General features: G+C 37.0%; 1 protein-coding gene across 2 annotated transcripts in view; it reads left to right on the forward strand.

Moving 5' to 3' along the window:
- Window positions 1-27,209, forward strand: part of CFAP99 (cilia and flagella associated protein 99) — a 55,893-nt gene that overhangs the window by 1,424 nt on the left and 27,260 nt on the right. For both annotated transcript variants that reach the window (XM_063401492.1, XM_063401493.1), the window contains exons 2-6: window positions 1,714-1,841; window positions 12,648-12,792; window positions 14,838-14,932; window positions 21,364-21,476; window positions 23,567-23,747. In XM_063401492.1, the coding sequence (XP_063257562.1) occupies window positions 1,714-1,841; window positions 12,648-12,792; window positions 14,838-14,932; window positions 21,364-21,476; window positions 23,567-23,747 (662 nt within the window). The remainder of the gene's footprint in view (window positions 1-1,713; window positions 1,842-12,647; window positions 12,793-14,837; window positions 14,933-21,363; window positions 21,477-23,566; window positions 23,748-27,209) is intronic.

Raw genomic sequence — 27,209 nt, forward strand, 5'->3', positions numbered from 1 at the left:
TTTTATACACAGTATCAATTTATATCATTGTTATAGTAATAATTGAAGTAGTTTTCTAATCGACTGTGTGGAAATAAGGGTGCATATCATACCAAAAGCATTTTATTCCTGATGTGTATGTTTTAAAACATTGACAATAATAATACAGCTTCTTTAATTAGAAGTGAGGTTCTTTCTATTAAGAACCCCTGTATGTTCAGAGATCTGAAGGCATTACTACACATCTTAGTTTTCACATTCCAGTTTTTGGGTTTAATGATTGTTATTTGCAGGGAGGGGTGATATCAGAGCATGAGAGCTCAAATTTCTTACTGGTATAGCAGAAAAAAAGCATTTGTTACTGGTGGAGCTGTTGCAGCCTGAATTGTGATTCAGTCTGAAGTACAGAGATATTTCTCTCCCGCTTATCCAAAATCCCTTGTGAGTGTAACCTCCCTTGGCAGGTTCTTACCTGAGAAACAAATGATGCTCAGAGGAGTGGAATAACAGTGATTCCCTTGCACAGTGGTGCCTCTTTCTGTATTTGCCATCCCTTCTCATGATCCAACCCTGTTTTGCTGGACTTTTTTTTTTTTTTTTTTTTTTTTTTTTAATTTGGACATTTTGTCTTGATCCTAACAGGTACTTAAATGGCTATATTGAACATAATCACAGACAAACTCTTTCTTTCAGTGCTTTGAGATTAGTAATGAAAAGTGCTATTTAGGCAATTATTGAGTAAGATGGTGCTGAAAGGCAGAGTACAATACCACTGTGTCTGGAAATGTTATCATAATATTTAAAAGCAAGAAATGAATTATGTTTACCACAGTGGGAATGAGTCATCTGGATCAGGCATTCTTTTCTGACATTGAAATATGATGACATATAAAACACAAGAACTATTTTCAAAACCACATTTTTATTTTCACCATGAAAAGTTACTTTTGTGCTCATTTTTCCCATTGCTAAACCAGATTAATGACTTTCAGGCCTGATAATTGCTGTCATTGATCTTTCATACACAATGTTTGTGTGTAGGAACAAATGCATTATAGTTCTTGTCATCTGAACACTCAAATCGAGGTAACAAGTCCTACACATTCTCAGATAGATAGGTAAAACTTCATTTGAGATAGACAAAATCCAATCATTTCACAAGCAAACATAAATACTCAACTGCTGTGCCTTAGGAACTTTGGCAGTGGCCTAGAGCAGTGAAGTGCTGTGATCATGGCCCAGCCTGCTGACCAACAGTCAGCCCTTCCTTAGAATTCCTCTCTGTTCCTTTTCTTTTGTTGCTTTTGAAAAACAGGCTGTTGACAGCAACGTGTGATGAGATTTAAGACTAAAATTTGCTTTCTGATGCATCTCACAGGGAAGAGCAGTGTCTTAAATAGGACCTGTATGCACACAGGCTTGCAGTCTGTGCTTTTCTCTATATGATCTTTTATTATATTTTGTCAAATAAATGGTGCATTACCTGGTGCAGTAACCATTTATCCTTAAGATATTTTGAGATATTTACAATGTTTAATTGTCTTCTACTTTTTTGATGTTTGTACTGTATTTTCATTTCTCCTGTCAGCTGTTCTGAGTAACTGTGATTTTGAAAGCTTGACCTAAATGTTCTCTTCTACGTTATTGCACTGCAACTTCTGTATGAGCCTATCATCATCCATTATGCCACAACTGAAGGAGGCATGAAAAAGTAATGATTTTCTGTATTTATAGGATTCTCCATGGTGAAGATGGTCAGCCACAGAGAACTTATTGCACTAATAGTGCAACAGCTTAACAAGTTTAACCCTGCAAATCAGAGCCTGGAGGATTTCTTGAATGAATCAGCTATGATGTTGCAGGTATATTAAGTTTTGGTTGATCTTACACAGTTTACTTTGTTACTGTGTGATTTTAAATGCAAAGCTATCTGTTATCTAAAACGTTGTTGTAACTTTCATTGATTTCCCTTACAGTGACATTTTTTGTTCATGAGTAAAGTCCAAATTTCTTATGGTTATCACCAGAAAACAAGGCAGAGGGGTTGAAAAACTGCCTGGATAGCAACAAGAGGAAACAAAAAAGCAACAACCTTCTAAAATTGCTGAGATAGTGATAGTGATAGGGAAAACTTCCATTTCTGACTAACCTGTTTTGTCAATTCTTATTCCTTTCTTCCTTCCAAGCAGAAGTTTCTGACAGCACCACCCTTTGGTATGTACAAATGCAGTTCAGAGGCTGCGTCACAGGATCAGGTATTCTTGCTTTGAGGACACAAGTGACCACCAGAAGAGTGGGATAGAAGGACAGTGACAATAAATCAGGCAGCAGATTCTAATTTAATGCTGCAAATAACCAGACCATGCTTTTCCAATTTGTGTCTGTTCTGGCTAAAGCAGTTCCCATCCTTTCCTGCCCATAGTCTGTCACCTCTTCCCATCTCTTTGTCCTCAGTGTCACCCTGACTTGTGCTGAGGCAGCTAGTGGATTGAATCAGCTTCAGCAAATCACTAAGGGAAGACAGTAATATTGTTTAGACTGCAATTGTCTGTGTGTGCCATGTGTTATCAAATGGCATTGTTGCAGCCCTGATTCCACACTGCCATGTGGCTCCAGTGCTCATCTTCCCTTCTGACAATAAGGTATAAACCACTGCTATTCCAGTCAGTCTTTTGCATTGATTTTGCATAAATACAAATGACTAAAAGTATATGAAACTGTGGAGGTGTGATAAGAAAGCCAGGGGCTGAGCAGTGGCTTCACACCCATTCCTAGGGTGCTTGCCTTCTCAAACCACTCAGGCCCCTTCTTTCTGACCCTGCCCTCCTGCCTTGTACTACTGCCATAACTCTTTGTGTACTCATATCCTGGATTACATCAGGGAACTGATCCAGTTTCAAAATAATTATTTTTCACTGGGCAGAGAGCAGGTAAATTCATTTACCGCTGCTGCCAAAATAAATACTTATAAAAATGAGTCTTCAGATCATTGTTCTTCTCAGCCCAGGAAAGGTGATACAAAGACAAAAGAAGCAGTAACTCCATCAGAGAAAAATGAATCTAAAGTTTCGTAAGAAACCCTTTCAGAAGGGGAAGGACAGGAAGGATAGCTGAGGCCAAAGGTAAGGCCAAAACCTCTCTCTGGCTAGTTTCAGGTCACCTACTACATAGGATTTATCAAACAAAGTAAAAAGTAAGACCTGTGTTTATATAAAATTCAGCTTTGTTTCAGTACCAAATTAGTGATTAAAAGTGATTAAAATTAATCATGAAAAATTAATTTACTTCTTTCTTTTCTGTTTCATGATCCTAAAAATATTGTAGCATTTCGTACACATGATTTCCAGGCATCACAGACTAGGTTCATACCTGTTTGTGTCATGCCAGCAGCATGACAAATAGCAAAGCTCATGTTGTCCACTGACCAGAAAAAAATCTGGAGAGTCAGATTCCAAGAGACCAAATCAAAGTAATTACAAGACACAGCTCTATTTTCTTTTTTTTTTTTTTTTTTTGCTGATTTAGGTGTGCAATATATCACACATGACTTCTCTGCAGGTCTTCTATTCTTTTAAACTCTTTTAATAGTTTTCCATCCCTTTACAGTGCATTCAGATGTTAGCACTGTATGTTTTGTTCATAATATATTTCTTTACTGGATTTGGATGCTGTAGCGTCTTTATGTCTTCTGCTGTGATCTCTGAGGTGTTTTGTTTAGTTCTTTGATAACTTGTTGATGGCCTCCATAAAATATCCTCCCTAGCCTGTTGTTCACCTGTCTGGGGATGTTCCTGGTGAAACCAACTATTTTGGGCTATATTATTTCTTTCAAAATAAAAACACAGTACACACAGGTCATTCCAGAACATGTTCAAGGGAGTTCAGCACCTCACTGGCAGGGGCTGCAGGAGCCACTGTGATGCCAGTTTTATCAAGTGCCAGATCCTCAAAATAAGTACCTCTGACAGCCACACATTGTCACCTGAACTGCCAGGAGCCAAGGACATTTTACAGAGCAAAACCTCTGTCAGAATAAAGTAGATTTTAAGAGCAATATAAGTATACGTTTGAAACAAAATTACTTCTTCGGAAATCAAATAAAGGCAATGAAGAGATGGGCATCCTTGGCTGATCAGAACTGGGGAAGACATAAGGAAAGAGTAAGAAATGAAATGCAGAGTGGGACTGAGTTGTGAAGCATCTTGACAGGCAGCTTTAGTTTTATGTGCTAGAATCAACTGTGAGATGGTAGGTGGAGTAAGTGGGTCAAATGAATGGACTAGCAGGATGAACTTAACAGTAGCGTTCCAGATGGTTTGTTTTCTAGATGGGGTTGGTTAAACCCACGAAAGAGACACTGATTTCAATAAAACAGAAAATTCTGAGACACTACCTTAGATTTTGAGCTAGGAAGCGATATAGAAAATACTATTTGAAATGTACTGTTCAAAATGAGTGAGGAAGATGTGCACATAAACTGGTGATGATATCCTGGGGAGTAATCTGCATGAAAAATGACCTCTGGAGTTTGGGCTTGACTGACAGGCAGAGTGGCAATAGAACCAATAACTGAGGCAAGAAGTAGCACGAGAGTGCTAAAGCTTTGTCTTTGCACTGTTGAAATTAAACTGACAACAACGAGAAGGAAATGTCACAGAGAGAGGTCAGCATCTCAGACTGAAGTTTAGGGTTGTAATTTGTGTAAATGATAAATGGGAATATGTTATGAAAGGAAGTTGGATGCAGTGCTACGGGAGGGAGTCTGGAGGGCACAATCTGTCTTGATCCAAATTTCCCTGTCAACCATTTACCAGTGGCATGAGACCATTCTTGTGGGAATCCTTGCAAATTAAAGCAGTAAAAATAACTGGTGAACTGAGGCACAGGAAAAGAAGTGAAAGTGGGCAAACAATTATATTTTAAAATGAAGGGCTTTACAATATGAATGTATGAAAGAAAGAAAGAGGCAAGAAATAAATCAGGTTGAAACCATCAGGTTGAAAGTATACTTGCTTTGCAAATGATAGTAAGAAGAAATTCATAGATTTCCAAATTGTATCTTTTACTAAGTATACAATCAGTCATTGTTGAATATTCTGATCAAAATTCAGCAGGTTTCTTTTGGTTTCACTCTGCTCCTGCAAAGGTGACAACACTTCAGAGCATAGTCAATCTTCAGTAAGATTTTATTTTTAATTTCTAGATGCACATCAGGTTACCTAAATAATTAAAACAAAAGTCAAAAATACATGATTATGTGAAATAGTATATTTTGTTCTTTCATAAGGACTGCGTAGAAATTTTTATATTTTGACAGTGCACAATGGCTGCACTGTAGAGGTTTGGAATACTCTGCTAGCCAAATATTGAGTGGATGGCAGAGAAGGATAAACTGAGTTCTGTTCTATGCCCTATCATTTTTCTATCCCTGTCCTTTCTCTTGCTCTCAAGTTTACTTGCCCAGGTCTCTTTATTTAACCTGTCCCAGTTCCATCTCTTCAAGTGGTTGATTCCAGCAGTATTGTCCCTGTGCAGCAAGCCCTGCTCACCTCTTTGGTATTGTTCTGCTCACCTCAAAGTTCTTGCACATTCAGTTCCAATCTCTGCTGTACCTAAATCAAATGAAAAATCTCTATCTCTCCCTCTCTCTTCAAACTGAAGCCCACAAGAGGCAGATGCCACAGAGGATGGGTGAGACAGGCTCTCTTCCATCAGCTTCAGCTCCCAGACTGACCAGCAAGGCTTGTCCCAGCTCACCCTGGATTGTAGTGAAAGCTGTGCCTGCCCTGGACTGGGCATGGTAAGGGCACACAGCATCTTCAGGGGAGTTCACTGCTACAGTTTAAATTCACACAAAACACATGCAAATGGCACTGATTGGCACTTGGCAAAATGTGCATAGATTTTCATAAGAAAACCAAAAGGCCAAAATTTGTAAGGCACTGCTGACCCCTGTATGCCACTTTGAAAATACATCCCCAGCTGTTTCCCTGCATTTGGTTTGAAACTACTTAATATTTCCAAATAGTTAGGTAAAAACCTGAAAATTTGCCAGCTTCCTGTCAAAAATCAGTTACATGTATGAGGCCATGTGAGCTACTCTCAACTTGTTCCTCTCAAATAACATGGGAGGTTATACATTAACTTCAGCAGAAGCAGAATCAACCTCTTGATTATTATTATTTTAACTTCTTAATGCATCTTTATAATTTTATTCAAATACCAGTATTCCACCTGAGCATATTCTCTCAGTGTAGGAAATCTTGTTTCAAGCTTTGAGACAGAAATCCCTTTGGAAAACATTTGGCTGTACAGTCTGCTTCTGAGTCTGTTCCAGAGGGGCTGCCCAGAGTTAGAAGCATCACCCTGTGCATACTTTGGTGTACATGAGAAAAGCAGTTTATTGGTAGGGAATGATGGCATTAGATTCTGCTCTGCAGAGGTATGTTGTTTCCTAGCTGTATGTGGGATTTAGCTTTACACAGCCCATTTACAGCAGCAGTGGTTGCACACCTAATCCCTGTGTGCTGCTTTGAAAAAGCACACATCTTTCCCTGCATTTTTGTAATTGAGGTAGATGAAGCAGATACCACATCAAATAACCACTGGGATACTTTTTTCACTCGTTGCACTTTGCAGCCACTCAATGTTTCAACATGCAAATAGTAAATCAGAAAATCAGTGCTGAAAAAAAAAGAAAAGAAAGTGAGGTTAAAGAAAGGTAAACTATTACTGGGACAGTAGTTCAGGTCTGTCTGAACCACTGCAGGTATAAAGATAGAACGTTCTTTTGGTGTCATGGAAATGTATAAACAAATTGCTGAGTGCCAGGTAGCTGTCAGTGTTTAAAACCACGGTGTCAAGGGAGAGTGTGATCTCTACAAGGCCACTCAGGAAGCAAGAAAGACACATTCAAATCTCAGTTCCTATCTTCCAACTCCTAGTTCAGGCTTTTGTATAAAAGTGGAGCTAGGAAAACTCACTTTGGAAATGAGGAAGGATTGGAAGGATTTTTAATTATTGAATAATGGCAGATGAATAACACCATTTCCTCTAATTAGAATGTTATGATCAAAATCAGTCTAGAGGTGTTAAACTCTCTATATTTTATTTCTGCTACATGTAAACTTTACATCATAAAAGGAATTTCTGTTTATTGTTCTCAGTGAGTGATCAGACTTCCAGGAACTTTGAGTTGTAATTGAGTTATTTACAGTCTTCATGTTTATTGTAGTGTAATTTACAATGTTTGTGACATAATGTTGGACTTGTTTTTCTCTGCAAATATTTTCCATAAAATCACAGATTCGTTAGCAATATGATGGATGATTCCTAATCACAACAAACCCTCACCTTCAATCACAAGGAATCATATTATTCCCTCAAACCTCCTAAAAACAAATAAGTCCAGTTAAATGGTTTTGCTTCAATATTGTGACCTTGCTGCTATTAAAACAGAATTCAATTTGAATTATCCTGAATAACACATTAACTTAAAATAATTCCTAAGTTTGTCTCTTTAAATTATATATTCACATTCAAATACATCTGTTCCTGTTGTTCTTCATTTGAATGGCCAGATTACTTTTCCTTCTTTAGCCTCCTAAATGCTTTTTAATACTCCTTTTATCAGACTGATGCCACCCAGATAATATTTTCATTCTTGTGTACTAAACCCCCTTCTTTTTATTAAGCATTCTTCACTTAATCTATCAAAAATGATCCATTTCCAAAGGTGATCTTTCATCCAGTGCATGTTGTACATAAGGATATAATTTCATCAGACCTTTTATAGAAATGGACTGCATCTGTTCATTTTGAAGATTAAATTTTCTCCCTAACTGAAGCATCCCAGGTATTGTTCTTCCTCCTGACAGAATCAAGCTTTGGCAATGATAACAAGAGACAGATTTTAACACAGGACTTACCATGCAATGTTTGTGCCTTTCTCTGTGCAAATAACTCACTTTCTTTTCAGTGGAATTACCTGCTTCAATCAGAGTTGCAGGATCAGACCCATCATACTGACCTTCCTACATACGTGCCAGCTACAGAAAAGCTTATTTCTGTAAAACCAGAACTGCCACCCCAAATTCACTGTTCTGCTCCTTTATCTCCCTCATGCAGATAGCAAGAGAAGCCTGTTTATGAGCTTCCCATTTCACAAGAACATGGTGTGATTTGGCACAACTCTTCATAGTTCTCATTTGTGCTGGTTCAGCTGTTTCTCACACATGCCCACTCAACTGATTTTACTCAGTTGGGAGTAAAATCAGAATCCTCAAAATGTCAAAAGTCGTAACTTTAAATATGAAGACAATGTAATGCAAGAATGATAGATTTGGTGTAAAAATCCTACTAAATTACAGAATTTTAATTAGTATTTTTAGTTACTGACATTAATGCAGATTGGGATCTTTCCAAGGAAATGACGGAATCTGAGTTTTCTTCAGTGTTCTGGGATTTAATATTAAGTACAAGGGAAAATAATGTTCACTGTACCTTTTGGTAAACATTGGTCAGCATTGTCTGCTGAAGATGAAAAATACTAAGTTGTGACTGCAACACAGACTGTGAATAGTAAAAGCAGGATATTTTCCTACTTATATCCAAAGATCCCAGGGTTGTTTTTTTTTTTTTCCCACTGATTTCAGAGAGAAAGAAAACTGGGTTCTGGGACATCAGTAGGAATATTTTCTTTCATTTTCACAGCATTTTGATTAGACCCTTGGAGAGGACTAGCACTGATAACTGAAGCACTCTAAACTAATGAGACTTTATCTGCAAAATGTGCACGTTCTTCTTAGAAGAAGACAAGTTCACTACACACTATTGCACAGTTCTCTCAGGAGGTGAAAGCTATTTTATCTTTTCATCAAGTATTATCTTCTTTCTAAAATGTTTGTTTCACCTAAATTATATCCTTAGCCTGAGAAGTCTCAAACAGAGCACGGCTGATATTTCTTTCCTTTTTTCTCTCCAGAGAGAAGAGCTTTTCTTTCTCTCCTTTTCTCATCTCTCTGGCCCCTTCAAACAGGTCCCACTGTAACCAGCCTTACTATGACACACCCAAGGGAAAAGCTTCCCTTTTGCAAATATTTCTCCATTTAATTCATCCTATTTCTTGTACTAACCCATGCTAGAAGCTGTTTGTGTTCAAAGCTCTTCTTACCCAGTCTCTCCTTGAGGAAACCTGACTGATTCCCAGCTACAGCTGTGTGTCAGAGAGCAGGAAAAATATGTCCATGGAAGCAGGCTACAGGTATTTGGGTTTTCCCAAAAGGGGGAGCTAACACCAATCAGCACATAATTAGACAAGAATCACTTTTTTTCTCAGGACCATTCAGGATAAATTCAGACAGAATGCAGGAGTTTTTTACAACTTAAACACTTAGTAATCAGAAAAAGTTGGAATTCAATGCCACAGAGAGAACACTGTCAGATATTTGTATCTGTTAATGATCTCTTTTGTCTTCTGGTATTTTTAATATTCAATGAACAGAAGATGATCACTGCATCTGTTACCTGGCCTTCCTTATGCTGAAGGGCTCACACATACTTGCAAACTTAACTAACTGCTAATTGTTTCAGAGAAATGTGTGATTAAAGTGTATTTTAAAAGGTAAAAAGTTGCTCTGATGGACAGAATAAATGCTCACAAATTAGTGTTTATTAATTCTTGTTAGCACCGATGACTTAGTGTGTTGCCTGGGGCAAATCTCTTGCCTGCTCCATACCATAGTTCCTGCATGTACAAAATGATATTAGCCAGAAGCAATCTCATTAAATACAATTAATGCTAGTAAAGTGTTTTGAAAACCTCATACAAAAGGTGCTATAAACATACAATCTGTCATACTGTACCATTTCAGGATCACTTGACTCACTCTGAAATACATCCCACTGACATAAAGCACAGCACAAAGCCCCACAGAATGAATGCACATTTAGAAATTTGTGCTAGAAATTACACCTTCCTGACACATTACTTTCCCAAAGCCATCATTATTTCAGATACACAGATAAACTGTAAATATCCTTGATGAAATTTGTAGAGGACACAATGCACTTTCTATTGAGAGAGTATCCTAACTGGTTTAAAGCACTGGCTCGATTACTGAATTATCTGCAGGGCTTAACCAACAAGTGGCTCACCTTTGGGATTTCCTGTCCAAGTACTCCTCCTGCCCACTCTTGTTTAGCTGATTGAGTAGTGATGAGATCACTTCCTTAAGTGACACAGCTCCAGGCTGCTCAACTATTCTCGATTTTTATATGTAGAAACAGAACATTTGGTACCTTCTGTGGCTGAAAGCAGATGCAACTGATTATATTTCATGACAAGATATTTTGGCCTGTGGTCCCCAGAACTGCCAGTCAGTATTGATGTCGTGGGGCACAGCTGTCCCCAGGCTGCACTTCCTGTCACCCTGTTGCTTGTCTCAAGGCCATGTAGTGGTTATGTACATTCCTGCTCAAGGTGTAAGCAAGAATAAGAACTTCTGTGTTCATCCTAACACTTCTGACTGAGCTGTTAACTCAGAGCAGTAAAAGCAGAGTAAATGTAGACAGGCAATTGCATTTTGATGCTGTAGTCTCCACTGTGTAGGAGATGATTTGGGCACAAATGGTGTCCTGTTGTTACCTGTTTGTCTGCTTTTGGCCATCTCTCCAAAGTGCATTTGAAAAGCACAGGTTTGCCATAGCACTTTATATCAAATTACACAGAACATGAATGCAAAGATTCTAATCTGATGAAGATCTTGAAAACGACTGAAATTTTTGCTTTCTATCAGAGACAGGAGTTTCTGTTGGGCTTGTTTCCAACAGGCTTGACAATTTACAATGGACTTTCTGTTTATTAACAGAGCTACTATTTCCTGCAGTTTCTTCATAAGTAACACCATTTGCTCAAGAGAAGCAATTGTTTTAAATTCAAAATGTCACAATTCTGCTTTCACTGGAACTACGTCCTCTCTGTCTTTGCCATTCAGCTTTTTAGGTTTGCTTTTGCCTTTTGTAGTAAATTCTTAGAGATCTCATATCAAATATTATATGTATATATGTATACATGTATACATGTATATATGTATATATGTATATATGTATACATGTATATATGTATATATGTATGTATATATATTTCATCATTTAGTGGGACCTTAGATTTAGGAGTTTTCTTTGTTACTTACATGAAAGAATTTACATAAATATTTATCCATAAAAGGTGTATTTGGAATGAACTGTGTGCCTCACAAGAATACTCAGTGCTTAGCAAGATGGAGTTCATACTTTCAATATTTTTTAAACTTTTTGCATATTTTAAGATTTTTTCAGTCTCTTTCCTCATTTTTCCTGATGATGATGCACAAATTAAAAGGAATGAAATCTAGTTTTGAGCAGGAGTACTGAAAATAATTTATGCTTCCTCTGAATGACAACCTGAGAAAATACACTTTGAATTCTTCTGCATAATTTTTTACATTTAAATATTAGAATGGTAATTTTAAAGTTTTGCCTTATATTTGCTTGATCTCTGTATAGTGTCACTCATCAGAAAACTTGCAGAGTTCCATCCTGCAGCCCCTAATAATACCCATAAACTAGAAATGAATCACATTAGGGAAATAAAGCCATCAAGAGGGTAGCAGACAGCCTACCAGGCAAGGTGAACCTCTCATCTGATATATTATTGCAGTTTAATTGTTCCCACACCTCAGAGCTCAGGAGAGATTATACATCAAACATGGACTACAGATTTTCAGAAGATGCACTTAGTCTTTTTTCTTGGCTTCTTGTCTAACCTCCTTAAATCAAAGGATCATTATTGTTTGGTGTTTTGTCATAGCTCAGCTGGCCATTTTCAATTCATGTCATAACAAACTGTTCTGGGCCTCAGACTTTATTGCAATGTTTAAAAAGTGGTTCATACTAGAAGTTTATCTCATATAGTAGCAGATATGCTTAAGTTATTTATTGTGATTGAAAGTCTCTGTAAGGTTGAGGAGCATTAAAGGGATTATGGGGTAGGATCCAGAAGGCAGTGAGCACCCTGCTCTCCTGTTCTCTTGGGATACTGCATAAACATAACAAGTGACCAGGAGCATTAGCTGGATAAGAAACAGTCTGCATTAAAAAGAGTCCTGGCACTCACTGGTTTAGCTTAAATTAGTCATGTTCTCCAAAGTTGGGTTTCAGCCACAATTAAGAGTCTTTACCATAATCTCTGTCCAGCTTCTCCCCTCAGTTTGGTTGCCCTAAGTAGCACAGACTTCACCTACACAGAAGAGGGTTCCTGAGGGAAAACAAAATCTTACTGAAACTTTCTCCTACTGTTGACTAAGTTAATCATTGCTCAGAGCTCAGAGAATTCAGATTTTCTTTGCATCAGCTGCTGACATTCACACATGAAGGTCTTTTAACACAATGCTTATGTCAGCAGGTAAAAAGAACACTTAACACTGGAGAAAGATACATTTTACTTTACAAGGGCCATTAGTTTGCTAGGACTGCCCCTATTTGATAGCATTAGAAGGGCAGCAGCCCTACCAAAGGCACTGCTGTTCATTGTTCAGGTTTTCCAGTTACTTCAAAATGATTGTACTTTTTGTACACAACTATTTTCTTTCCAGAATACACTAATCATTATTAAATTTGTATCTCTATAGACTCTTAATGTGACAGAAGAAAAATTTGTATTGGATACACTAGCAGGATGCACAGAATATAAATCCATATTGGATGTGGTTGTCAATGCCTTTTATGTTCAGGATGGGAGATACTGCCCAATTTCTGAGCGTAATCTCTATATAGGTAAGTTGTCTTTACAATACCAAATCTGTTTACCACAAAATTGAAAAAAATATAATGTTACTAATGTAGTTCTTGGTATTATATTACATTGGAAGCACTGTCATTGTGTCTAGTGCAGTGTGAAGTACAGGACCTTTTCCAATGTCCTCATGAATGTGAAGTCCAAAACCTGAAATTGTTATTTAGTCTGAAATCTTACTGGTGTTAACTGGAATTTTACCTGAGAAAGGTAAGATGCAGTTGGAAAATAGCATCAGAGGCTGGAAGAAGCATCTTGGAAGTTTAACCATCCCCTTAAAAAGCGTTCTTCAGTGATTTCCCTTTATTTTCTTCTATGCAACCAAGTACCTCTGCCATTCAGATACAAAAATGTGTAACAAAGCTTTGTGTGCTGAGGAACACAGCACATCTCACAGTATGCAGACACAATTGCCTCTATCCATGCGTGGATTTCTTCATTACTGACCATCACAATGACATAAGTAAATTTCTGTCTGTCTCCAGAAGTGAGGTCAATTATTTTCATTTTATTAGTTACCTGGTTAAAATCAGTTCTGATACAACTATGATTGATAGTATGAGCCAGTTAATTAGGGTAGTTACTACTCCCAAAGTTATTTCAGGTATTGAAAAGCACATGAAAAAATAATTTAAAAAATATTTTATGCTATTTATTTAATACACACATGCTGAGGTTGATCTATTAAGTTCCTAAATAGGTTGGAATCACAAATACCCCTGTCACTGGTTCTCTAAGTCAGATAAGTTCTGAATCTTTGTGGGTATATTTAAAAGTCAATTTAATTCAAAGTGTTTGAAAAATACAAAGAAACATATCTAAATATATCTACATTTTATGTTTTAAAAGCTATTACATTTTTATTACAATTCTGGTCACTTCTGTCACAATCTGGAAAAGTACAGAAATCTAAATCAAACAGCAAACAAAAGGGAGCCTAAACTGTCAAGGATGAAATTATTAGTGTATCGAGTTTATTCTAAATGGTAATGCTTCATTGTCTCCATTTCTCCCGAGCCATGTTTTTCATTGTCTGGGGCACATAAATTATACCTTTAAGCTGAGTGTTGCTATAATTGGATTGTCAGGACTGGTCCACTCAAAAGCCTCCATTAATCATAGACAGAGGATAGGAACAGAAAATTTTCCTTTATCAACAAGTTGAGAGTCTAAGGTCATTGGCTTACATTTTTTTAAGCTGCTTGTGATTCCCTTTGCCAAGCTGCATTGACACTTAAATGATCAAAGCTGCTTATAAAGGCTGTTGCTATGTGTGAGCAGATTTGAATTTAATAAAGCTCGTAGGAGATAAATGTATATTCTGCTAAGACTGATTAAATACGTTGCTGTACTAAAGCACATGAGATTGAAGACTAAAGATACATTGAGTTGGCTGCAGCACTTTGGTCAGAATTTCCTGATTTTACCATTACGATTTGGTGGCAGCTAAAACCCTGCACTGTAAGTGAAGCCTGATTGATCAAAGTCAATGGGGACAAATGAAAGCTGATACAGGAGCCCAGAACTTTACAGGTCTACTAAAATTTCACAGTCCTGGCTGTGCCTCTTCCTGTATCATAGAATAGAATCATGAATCATTTAGGTTGGAAAAGACCTCTAAGATCATTGAACTGTGAACTTGTCATAGAGGGTGCAAGATTCAGGTTTGAAATGTCACAATTCAAATACTCGATTTTATTCCAATTTAGAATAAAAACAGAGGTTACAATATTTTAGGCAATATGGTCACTTGGGGAAAAAAAGCAAAATAAATACTAGAAATATTAAATTTTGTGTTTATTTTTTTGTTATCTATAATGTTGTGATGTATAATAAACTATGAATTTGTAGCAGAAGAGTAAGAGCTATCCTCTCTGAAAACATTAAAACCAGAGTATGTTGAAAAATTCACTATCAATGCTGTTTAAAATTAGGGTAACAGTCTAAATCCCAGAGTATGTTGAATATAGGGTATAGGTTTATTAGAATTGCCTGCTGCATTTTAAATGTATGTATCTTTTGATAGTTATCTGTTATCTAGCTACTTTTCAACTAGAAGAGATTGGTCTTCAGCGCTTCAGCAAAATTGTGAAATCCTTGGACACTGCAAAAATGCAACAGGTAATCAAAGTACAAGACATTTTAAAAAATATTTTCTATTCATTTTATGTGATCAATCAGATGACTTTTCTCAACTCTGAGAATAAATTAAATGGAGAAATTACTGTTCTTTTCTGTTAAAATCCAGAAATTAAATTAGTATTTTGTTATCAAAAACCCCTTCAATTTCTTTACTTACAGGTTGATTCTTATATTCAGTCAAAGATCAATTTAAAATGTATCTTATATAATCTTAGAAGGTCAAATAATCACATAATTTACAGTTAATGTCATTTACAATTGTCCCTTAAAGTTGCACGCTCACTCTTGCCTGTGCTCACATTCTTTCTTTGACTTTAGACAGGAGAGGTTTTTTCCATATGCAATGAATCTATTGAAACTAGCAGTTCCTGATGTTTAGTGTTCTTCTTTCCCCTGAACAATCCACTGCCACTTTCATTTTCAAGCCTATTGTGCTTCCATCACTTTTTCTCCTTGCCAAAAAATACTGGCAGGCTTGGAGCTATGCATATACCGATTGCTCCAGTACAGCATGCAGCTGACTAAACCATTGCTGCCAAATAAAACATGGGAAAACAAAATTCTGCTTCTCTGTCCTTTTCTGGAGTAATGAATTTGGGGTTTGCTCCACTATTTGTTTGCTATTTTTCATTATAACTGTAGAAATATAATTATCTTCTGCTTCTCTTTCAAAATGCAAGTGCTAATTATCTTAAAAGCTATGTTGTACAGAGGAGCAGAAGGATAAACTGAGCAGCAGTGCTTTCTCATAAGCCCTGTTTTCTCAGGAAAATGGGCTAAAAATTAAATCACTGGTGACACAGCATCTGCAACCTTTGATTATCCAGATGTTTGAAAGCATAGTCCAAACACGCTGTTTGAATAACAAAGATGGAATTAAGGAGATAGACAAATTTTAATAATTAATACCCAAAAGGCTAAGGTTTATCCTTGTAGTGATTACTTTGAATGTTCATGTGGATGCCAGGGTCTCTTTAATGAGTAGAGTTGTAGGGACAGAGTAGGTTAAGTTGTCTGGTTTTAGATAGACTTACTATGGAATGCTTATTATTAATTCCATTCACAGACAAAAATTATATATTTCATTAACAGTTAGAAAGAACAGAGGAGTGGCTGGAAGAATTATCATAATCTGGTAGACAGACAAATCACTCTGTCTAAAATGCTCTCCCAGCCTCTTCTTTGGTAAACATCTTAGACACGAGCTACTGGATTGGATGCATCTTGAGCTCATTCAGCTAGCAACACAATTTTCCCACATCATGCCAATTATCTCTTGTTGATTCCATTCATCTAGCTTTATATGGCTTAAGCATCAGTGCCCTGATGTTCTGGTTTAGATAATGTCTCCCTCCCTGTCTGGAATAACTCCTTTCTGATAGGGAAGTGCTGCATATTCCAATGTCCTGCACCTGCTATCATTGTAGCAGGTGTGACTTGGTTTGCTTAAGTATCTTACCAGATCCTCATCACCATGGTACCTAGTTTTTCTTCTGTTCCATTAGAACAGTTTGTCTCCAAAATGATGCTAGATTAAATTAATGCACCTGCAGCAGAGGATTTAGAAGCAGCATTTTGTCCCCCCAGCAACAGAGACAAAAGAGCAGAAGGCAGATCTGCAGCCTTAGCAACAAAAGTTATCAGAAATTTGGAGTTCTCCTTCAGGATGCTGACCTCCAGATTTAGCCTGATAACTATTGTGTCTGAGTTAAGACACTGAAAAGATATTCACATATGTTTACATAGGACAGATTTACTTTAATTAAAAATAAATATAGCACATCACAGTCTGAGTGGAATTTTCTTCATCATGCAGATAAACCTCACTCAAATGAATAGTTATCAGATGAATGATGTCGGCCTGTGGGAAATTTAAGACCTTTTTCTTAAAGACCTGTATGATGGAATCCATTCAACTCAAAGTCAGTCTTTCCCTATGTTTGATAAATGTTCAAATATTTTCATTTAGACAGAATAACAATGCTGCCTCACACATGTTCATCTGCTTGAACAGAAAATCACAAGCTCTCAGTCTGTAATATTAAGAATACATGTAAAATTATTTTTGTGGTGATATAGTTAAAGAAGTATAGGATAAAAACCATTCTTGTAACTTTAGTGTGATTATCCTTTTAAGAAATTAGCCATGCATTGCTGGCTCAAATCTGTTTTTGTATTCTATTATTCTACATGGGATTCTTCTATATTCATTTTAAAATTTAAGTTTGTGTGTTAGAGAAAATACACTGTTGAAATAAAAAGTTGAAGTAAACAGCTTTCTAATTTCTGAATTGTCTTGTAGAAAATATGAAATACATAGTTTTCTTTCTAGCAGTTAAGAACCTGTTTATTCTGTTTCATGTTCTGATTGCTTCTAAAAGCAGTTCTAAAGATCTGAGATCATCAAAGGAATATCACTACATAAGAACTGGGCATTGTAATAGAATTTAAGATGAGGTAGGAATAGCAGGACATGATCAGCCTCATGGTGGATGATGGGTAAAACCAGTCCAAGTTGGGTCAATAATGTTTTCAGGCAGTGGCTGATCTGTATGGAGAAACAGAACATGCTGTTTCCTGCTGTTACTTCCTTAACTCAAGAGTCAAAAGCTTATATTGTGAATCTAAGCATTTCAGCTCTGCAAATGGCTACATGGATGTAAAGATAATACCAGGTGAGGAAATCTCCCATTTCTTTATTTGTTTTCTAGAAATCTGTATGATCCCAGTGTGTAAAAGTGTGTTAAGAATATTAAGTTCAAATTCTCAAAAGTAAGGTATTAATTCAGCCCACCTGTAAAAATGCATTACAAAAAAGCCTTCAATTATACACACTTGTGTTACTACAGGCAGAGCATACATTAAAATATAAACACAGATACAATTAATTGCTGGTGTGATTCCATCACTTCCAGAAGGGAAATGGATCTTCATTATCATGCTGTCTGAGTAGTGAAAGTTTTGGAATGTTCAAGACAGAGAATTAAGCAGAATAATGCTGTTACCAAAATAACTACCAGTAACTTTGCTAAGGAGACAGAGCCTTGTAACATCCAAAGAGAAATCTGAGAGAAACCCCATTCTGCTGCTGTAAAAGCAATCACTGCTGATATTGGGTTTTCCACCTGTGTCACGTGGCCAAAGACAAAACAGAAATATTAGGAATTTTTCCTAGCAATTCCATTCACAAAACACAGAAGTCTCTGTTATCACCATCTGTGATCAGGATTATCAAAACTAAGATTGTGGACTTTGGCTCAGGCACACTCTGGTCAGAAATGATGTCCAGTCATCCTACATTGCTATTTCCAATCCCTGCAGTGCCTGGATGACCATTCCAGGGCTGTGTTCCAAGAATTCTCTGGTATGATGCATACTGTGGCATATCCTTACTGTGGCATTTCTCTGGGGACTGTGACTAGAACTGTACAAAAATATACATCACAGTGTTGATATCTGATTACCCAGTTAACCATTCTCTGTAACTCAGGAGTACATAATACCATTGATCAATCACATAATTACCTATTTGTTTTAATATAGGGGGAAATGTTAGTAACCAGTACAGGACTGGTGCTGCTGTAGTAAGCCTCAAGTTGTAACAGCCAGCTGTTAAATACGACAGCTAGAAATCACTGTGTGCCTTTATTTTAGTTTTATCTGCCCTGAAGAGTTAGTTGAGTTGCTTTGTGAAAGATAGTTACAGCAAATATTTAGGAGACAGAGAGTCAGTGAGAGCTGAAACAACAATTCAGAGATGTAGTTTCACATGGCACTGTAGTGGACAACTGACTGAAGCCTGAGAGAATGGACTAGGCTGTAGAAGAGGACACAGAGAGGGAGGAGTTCAGCTTAATGGAAGCCAGTGAAAAAACCAACAACCCTGGAATATTTACAAGTCACCACCTGAAGTATTTCTATTTCCGTGAGCTCTCTGAATACCTAAAAATTTGAAACCAGCTCAAACCTCAGGGTCTGCCTTATTTTAAGTGTATCAGCTTATGATCAGTAATGGTATTATAATCCCTGTACACACACTTGTCTGCATGGGTTTTTATAAACTTCATGTATAGTCAGGGTTTCCCATAAGATCAGTGCAGTGGTAGGGGATATGTTCACTGTAATCAGACTGGGATAACTGGGTGTACAATTTTGTTACAATAACCAGTAGAAATGGTGTCTACACCGTGCATCCTTTCTGGTGAAAGGCATGAATTCAGTCTAGACTTTTGATGCAGGAGAAGGAAATACAGGTGACCTCACCCCTGATAAGTAATAGCTGTGTTAATTACCCAATACAGCCTCATCCTGATGACTCACTGTTGTATCCAATAAAGACAAATGTGATAAAAGGGAGTGGGTAAGTGGGTGAGGGGGAATCTTGAGGATCGAGTGAGAGGGTCATGAAGAAGGAGGGTTCTGCGGAGAGAGAATCACTGCTGTAAGGTCAGTCTGGGTGTGCAGTCAGAGCCTGTTGTTAGAAGCTGCAGTCACAGTCTAGCTGGGTAAAAGCCTGCAGTCAGATTCTGCAAACTGATACCTGCAGTCAGAGTTCAGCAGGGAATAACCAGCAGTGAGAGGCTGCAAGGGAAGCCCACAGCAGGAACTGGCTGCAGCCAGAGTCAGTGAATAGCTGGAGTCAGGATGGCTGAGCTGTAAAGAGGAATAAACCAGGACCCTTTTCATGCTGTGATAAACAAGAAGTCTGTGCCTCAGCTCATTTGTACTCTCTAACAAGAGGGCTGTTGCAGTGTTTTGACATTGTATTTACACATTGCAGAAGTACAAATTACTGTTAGGTGACAAATTTAATCCACTATGCATGTGCTACGGTGGAAGATCCTCTGTAAGGACAATGAATGACTTTCTAGACCAATGGGATGAAATGCATCTCTCACTGTATCCTTATTAAACACCACAGAATCTGGAAGCATCAAAACCCCCAACTTATTCACAATTCATCACTTAGTTTATAATCAAGCTTTTAGGGATAAAACAACTTATTTTGGATGGTGTGTTGATAAGCTGACATTTGCAAATTTAAGGAGCAGCAGAAGTTTCTAGACAAGAATAGAAATGCAAGGGGATAATATTTAGTCCTGCAGTGCTAATCAGTCTTTTGACTACCAAAAGCACAATAGATTAAAATACAGCTAAATTTAAAGGATAATTCCTTCAAAATGGTCACATCAAGACTTCCAAGTAACAGGTTTTCTAGGTCTGTTGAATATCTGCAGCAAACACCTTGAGTCAAATCTGAGTTGTTTGTAGCTGAGTTATTCACGAAGTTCTGAGGCACCTTGGGCCTGGCACCACATTTGAATTAAGAAGCTCCTTGGTAGTTCTGCAGAACTAAAAACTCAATATAAAGAACTCTATGGCTCTGTGTTAAAACAACTTAAGATGTGGCTGATGCCAAGTCTAATCTAATAAGCTCTGAAAGTCTCCATTTGAAGCTTCTCAAAGTGACAGTGCACTGCTTCCCAGTATGTCTCATAATGTCAGAATTATTTAGTGAACCTTTTTTCTCTCACTGTGATTATTTCAGCGTCATGCTTGTACTTTCATTTCCAAGAATTTTAATGGAAGAGCTAAGGTTGAAGTTTAGAATTTATATTGCTGTAAATGACACAGGCTGAATCTGAGTGCCATTTTTCAAGAGCATTTCAGAAAGCCATTTGAATACTTCAAGATTTAAAGAAAGGCTTTTGACCATCTGGTGAACTGGAGTGGCAAACAAAAGTTCAAATGTTAGTTGTTATTTCTCTAGCATGTAGACCCCTACAATGCATAAATGTGCCAAATTTCAGTCTTTTCTTTTAATAGGAATATGCCAATAATTACATTTCAATAAAAGCCACATTGTATATAGCATTTACTATAGTTTTCAACAATTCTCTCTGCCCAGTTCCCAGGGAGCTGAAAAGAATTTGAGTCATTCAGGTGCAGTGCCAGGTCTGACATATTTTTGGGCTTCATGGTTCTTCCAGTTATAGATAATCATAAGTCCACCTTGGGTATATTAGACTTTAAAACCCTATTGTAAAATTATGCTAAAATCAGTGTATTCCGGCAGTAATTAATTTTGAATAAAATTTTTGTTTCACAATATTTAAAGCAAATTAAAGAGGAATCAACACATCTTTGTGTTGTAGCCTCTAGTTCATTTTTTGTTTTGCCACAAAAAAAATTTAGTATCTATTAGTGTTTCACAAAATAGAGCTAAAAGACATGGGACTGTCCACTAGCTAGTAAGAACCTAAAAATACCAAGCATCTATGTTTGTAATTACAAGGTCAAATGCAAGCAAGTTCTTCAGTGGTGTTTGTGGTAAAAGTAACCAGCTTTTTGTAGTCTTATATACACCATGTGTCCAACATTCATATTTAAAAGAAACCACTTCTTATTAGTTTCTTAGGTTCTTCTTCAATGAGTTGCATCTGAACACATGGATAAAAGATGAATGGAGTCACTTCTACGATTCAGTGTATGTTAAAGAGAACTGGATTGATCCACTGCTAAGGTAAGTGGTATTGAAGTAGCCTCTGGCCACCTCAAAGTTTAAAAGCTGGGGAAAGGTACCCCTGAATGCTCACATTTCTGTTAAAGTACTCCTTCTTTTGAAGTCACTCAGAACCCTTCTTGTCTACAGAAGTCTTTAGCAATCCCTTTTACTTACCCAGAGGCAAGGTTCTCTTTCAGAAAAGTCATTTCATAGCTGTTGTACATTTGCTCCCTGATGCCCTTAAGTAGATAAAACATCGTACTCTGAAAAAATGTAAAATAGAAGGTTCAAATTATCTTAGAGTCTCATCAGTCACTTCAACATCTGAATGATATTAAGTATTTGAAAAAATGTTTGACTTCCCTGATTTTGGCTTTGACCACAGACTTATTTATACCGATGGTCATAAAATCCCTTCTGAGCAAATCAGATAAGCATATAAGCAGGTCTTTTTAAGTTATTTATTTACACAGTTGCAGCACCGTGTAACAGCTTAAATGCTCTGAGGTGCATCCACTCATTGGTGGTGATATGGTAGCAACTGTACCCTTGCCAAAATGGGACATTTTTATGTGGACAAATAGTAGCTCTGCAGCCTACTGGGTCACTTTTTACTCTTATTTTTACCCAGAACAGATAAATTACACCAATATGGCTGCAGTCACACATCCTTCTTAATGCAGTATAGATTAACCCAGATGATGGCAATGGTAGACAAAAACATACTACAAACAATATCAGGTGAAAAGGAGTTTTGCATCTGGTTCTGTCATATCAAAATCCCTAGAATTAATCCTTTCACAGTGTGTCATTTATTAGCACTTTAGCAAATATATAACATAGATTTGGCTTGCACTATTCTGAATTCCACTGAGTTCTACAGGGATATATATATCTGAAGTTAGAGTTTGACTCAAAATATTCCATAGTAGTGATTCTATTAATAAAAAATGGTTGCAATAGTATAAAAATACAGATAGAGAGAAATGGATATATACATCCATACCCATACAGTTCTTGCACATACTCTTTCATGCAGGCTGATGCTTAGGCCACTGCTTGTTTCATTAGCACCAAGTTTATTGGAGCTGTCCTTCACAGTCACTTACACTCAGTGTAATGAACCCATGTTTTGCCTGGAAGTGGCAAATGTAAGTTATACAAGAATGTTAAAGACCAGATTTGGTTACTGGGTTTGAAACATCCTTCAGGGGTCTGAGGATGCAGTGATGAATTTAGTCAGTTCAGTAGCTGAAATTCTTTTAAATGTGTCTGTGTTTCTCTTTCTAATATCAGTGAGGTTAATGTAAAGAGTCTTATTTATTTTAGTGGAGCTTCGTTACTTGCAAGCCTCACCCTGTAATGACAGTACTATCTAAGGTAACAGTCATATAAACCACTTACTGTAAGTTTGCACTGTCATCTGCTTTTTAAGTTCTGGGAAAGCTCCATTGCATGTGTAATATATAAGGATATAACATATGTAGAGGAAGAATAACTGGCATGAAGCTGCCACTGTAATTAGACAGTGATACCCTGTTTGTGTTTTACCTTTAATCTGCATCTTCCTGTCAATCCTTAGAAGTCTGAACCTTAACACAAGCCCAAAGCCACAGAGATCAAAATGTTCTTGGCTGCCCCCAGTGCTCACTGAGGGTTCATTTGATAATTAACCAAACTCCTTTCTGTTTTTTCCATTAGAACTGCCTGTGCTTTAAGATTGATCTGCATGTGCTCTGTTGGTACATGTGGCAACACTCAGACCACTGTTCATGGTCTCTTCATCTAAGTATGTTAAGTGTGCAATTAGCCTATGACAGCTGCTTTCCTGACTCCTAATCTGATCCTGCCACAAAACCAACTGGCCAAGTAGCTGCTTATTCCATACAAACTGTGGTTATTTCACCACTAGTAATCTGGATGGATAGCATCTATCAAGAGGTGAATAAATGCAGTGTAGCTAAATCCTGAGTACAGATTCATTGGTCAGTTTTATTAAAATTGAATGGCAGAAAGCATTCCAGAATTTGCACCAACACCAGCCTCATATACTGTTTGTATGAAAAAGGAAAACAAAATAAAATTGAAAAATCTGGGTTTATTTGAAGGTGGCAGCCAAAAGTGCAGCAACTGATTGAAAAGCTCACAGATAAATTAAGTAATCGTACCACCACTGTCAAGACTTCAAGAGTCACTCAGCCAAAGGAATTTAATTTGACTGTACCCAAGCCACGTGCCATTCCTCCATCTTCACCAGCACCTCTGCCAGTACTGCCAAAAAGACAACCTGTAAGTTGGTTTATTTTTTGAAAGACACTAAATTTCATGTATGCTTGTGCACAAAATCTTGGTAGGGGAGTTAATCTCTTTAAAGCAATTATAGAAAATCTACAACCTTTGACAGATTGGAGAGGACTTTGGCAATTATCTATGTTATTAAAGGTCAGATTTCTTAAAAAAACAACAAACTAATTATTTTCCTTTCAGTGAGTGTTCTGTAAGCAATTTATAAGCCAGCCAGAGGAAAGGGAAAAGTTTGGTTCCTGCACAGTCATTTTTTGACTTTTAGAAGTAGAACTACAAAATGGGAATAAATTGATGATAGCATTGATATGAATGTTTCTGATTGCCCTTGGTTTTGTAAGATGTTTGCTTTGGATAATGCACTGAAGGAGGTAGGAAAAGGACAATCAAATGAAAGTGTTTCATAAATTTAGATTTTTTAAATAAATGAATTCTCATAAAAATAAATAGAGAAGCAGTTCCACTGGAAATGAGATGGACTCTAGGTTTGCAGCTCCTCCTTGAAGGTGGAATTTTATTTTTGTCTTAAATCTCTAAAATTAAGGCTTTCAGTTTAAATTCATTGCTCATGTAAAAATTAGGCTAGATTTGTCTTTGAAATACTAAGTTATTTATTATCTCAGATTGTGTTTTATTTACACTAGTACGAATCAGAGACCCACAGTTGATGTTATCTCACTGGTGTAAAGCAAACAGGATCTGGGATCAAGCTACTGTGAGTAACTTAATAAAGACTGCAAAATCATCTGTATTTAAATTCTGTGAGAAGTGGGCTTAGAAGTCATAGATTTGGGCATTATCTGCCATCTTGTATTAGCACTTCAGGTTTTAAATAATACATGTGTTGAATGCTCTTAGAAACCATTTACATCTTAGGATGGCAGGGCAATTTAATGGTAGTGTGTTACACAGTTAATGGGATTTTACATTGAAACAGCTTAATACCAAGCTCTGAAAAACTGCATTTAATAACTACTTAATCAGTATAGGAATGAGTCATGTTGCTGTCATTTTAGAACTTTATGCTGTGCAGCCTCTCTTAGAATAAATTTGCTTTAATGCAGATGCATTTAGTGAAGTTCGTTTGTGTTGTTTGCATTGTACTAAATTTGGTTTGCATTCTGGCCTGGTTTGCAAATTTAAAGCTTGTGTGAATGTAAAGCCATTAGTGTAGTAGTGATATATCTTCTACTCATTTCTGTACCTCTCTCAGCAAATTAAGACTCACTTAACTTTGCCACATGGTTACCAGTATCTCCAATTTACATCCTGAAATGAACAGAGACTGAAGACACAGCTCACATGGCAGGAAAGGGTCAGTAAGGTGAGAGCCAGCCATAGGTGTGGCTCCTGCATGCTGGAGGGTTCTCTGTAATTCAGAGGAACACAAAGAAATAAAGCTCTTCCACATTACATCCCATAATCTGCTGCAGAAATGTGCTTATCCATCTTCTCACAAAAGTGTTCCTTTTATGAGATATCCCTTTTTTATTCATGTTCTTATGCACCTGTCAAAGAACTTTTCACGTGGTTTATCAGCAGGGACTGTTGCAGTCACTACCCACAGTTACTGCTCCACATTGGAACAGCTGCACAGAACTATGTGGAGGCATCTGGAATTTGAGCAGTAGGTTATTGCAACCCTGTGGTGCAATTAGTTCATTCTGAATAACAGAATTATTATTTTAGGTATTGCTTTCTAGCATTATTTTATTCCAGGCATTTCTTTGCAAGTAAAAGGAGATGCATCACAGACATGGGGTCAGGAGCTGGGATGGCACTGCTGTCCTGTGTGCTGAGCACACTCTCCCTTCCCAGGCTCTGGGCTATTGCAAAAGGCAGGGCAGTTGTCTTAGTGACCTATAATAAAATGGCATTCCCCACTGGTCTTGGAGTAACCTAAGCCTAGAAGCTTAGAATAATCATTCATCATCATAAACGTTCATAAAAAATGGGGGACACTAAGTAAAAAGGAAAAATATTTTAATTTTGACATTAATTAATAAAACAATTCACTCCAAATATTTGGTCTAAAGGTTATAAATTTGTGTCTCCACTGGCCTTGGCACACATGCACGTGGATGCAGACATGAGCATGCCTATATGCACGCACACATTAATAAATTCAATTCTACAAGGAAAAATGAGTGCTTTACCTTGAGATTTGCAAAGGAAACAAATGGAGACAGGTGCTTAAACCTGATAACGTGTAAAATTATTTAGACACATTCAACTTTCTTGGGTATCTTGGCCTATACTGACAAAACCCATTCTTTTAATATCAACACTATACTAAAATAATAAGATTATGCAATCATTTTCTTTTTAAATTACCTGTAAACCATTTGAGTATTTAAAATAAAAGGCTGTACTGGGATGTTATTGTAACACTATTCAGCCAAATTTAATGTATTTTTTGATACTTTTTCTATTATTTCAGCTGTGCTTCATGAGTGAAGTTGCTGATTGTTTAAAATAATTAAATGGGTGCAATCATTCAGCCAGTACAGAGGATTTTATTTGCAAATACACAGACCCACCAATATATTTGTGATCTTATCTATAAGAATAGAAATGCATAATACAATAGCATTGCATTAGCTTTCCTTTGTCCATCTTATGACAGTAACTTTAAAAAATAGAAGCATGATGAGTGTCAAAGTTCAAAGTGAGTATTCATTTTTTTTATTCCTTAAACTTCTTGTGGCACCTACTCCCTAAATAATCCTCTGGTTAAAGGGTGTCACACAGGCTATGTGAAGCTAACCACTGCCTGGTGAGGGAAAGCAAAGTTGGTGTCTCTTATTCCCAAACCGCTTTTTCACATTTGGATTAAGTAGGTACAGTCTGGCCTTTTTTATTCTCTCTTGCTGTAATTTACAATTTATTTATAGTGACTTTTTATCCTCTTCCACCAGTTGGGTAATCGCTGTATTGTCTGTCTGTCTATCTGCTTGGTACTCATCCCCATGAGATGAGTAAAATCACAAGGCACATAATGTTTTTGAAATAGCTGATGGAAAAGTCTTCTCCTTCCATTACTTGGAATAAGCATAGCACTTTCTGAGGAGAGATTTTCAGCTTACTCTGGCAGATCAGTGCAGTTTGCAGGTAAAGCACACGAGTAGGAAGAAGAGTGAAATAAACTGATACTCACTGCCTGTGGAACCCTTTGCAAATCTTCCAGATTTTCATTTCTCCATCCATAAAAGCATAATAAAAATTCTTAGATACTTCTGGGAAATACTTTCACGGCTACTTCACTTTAAAAGCTCACAAAAATACTTGAGCAGTTTCACCAGTGCATTTAATTGCTAGCTGCTTCTGTTTGTGCATTTGTTTTACTTGTAGATAAAGACATCACATAGCAAAGGCAGTGAGAAGTCCATCAAATTCATGATTTTTTGAAAGTGTAGTTCTGGGTTGGTGGAGATGTCAGGGAGCAGA

This window comes from Prinia subflava, chromosome 7 (assembly GCF_021018805.1).
Source record: "Prinia subflava isolate CZ2003 ecotype Zambia chromosome 7, Cam_Psub_1.2, whole genome shotgun sequence".
NCBI lineage: Eukaryota > Metazoa > Chordata > Aves > Passeriformes > Cisticolidae > Prinia > Prinia subflava.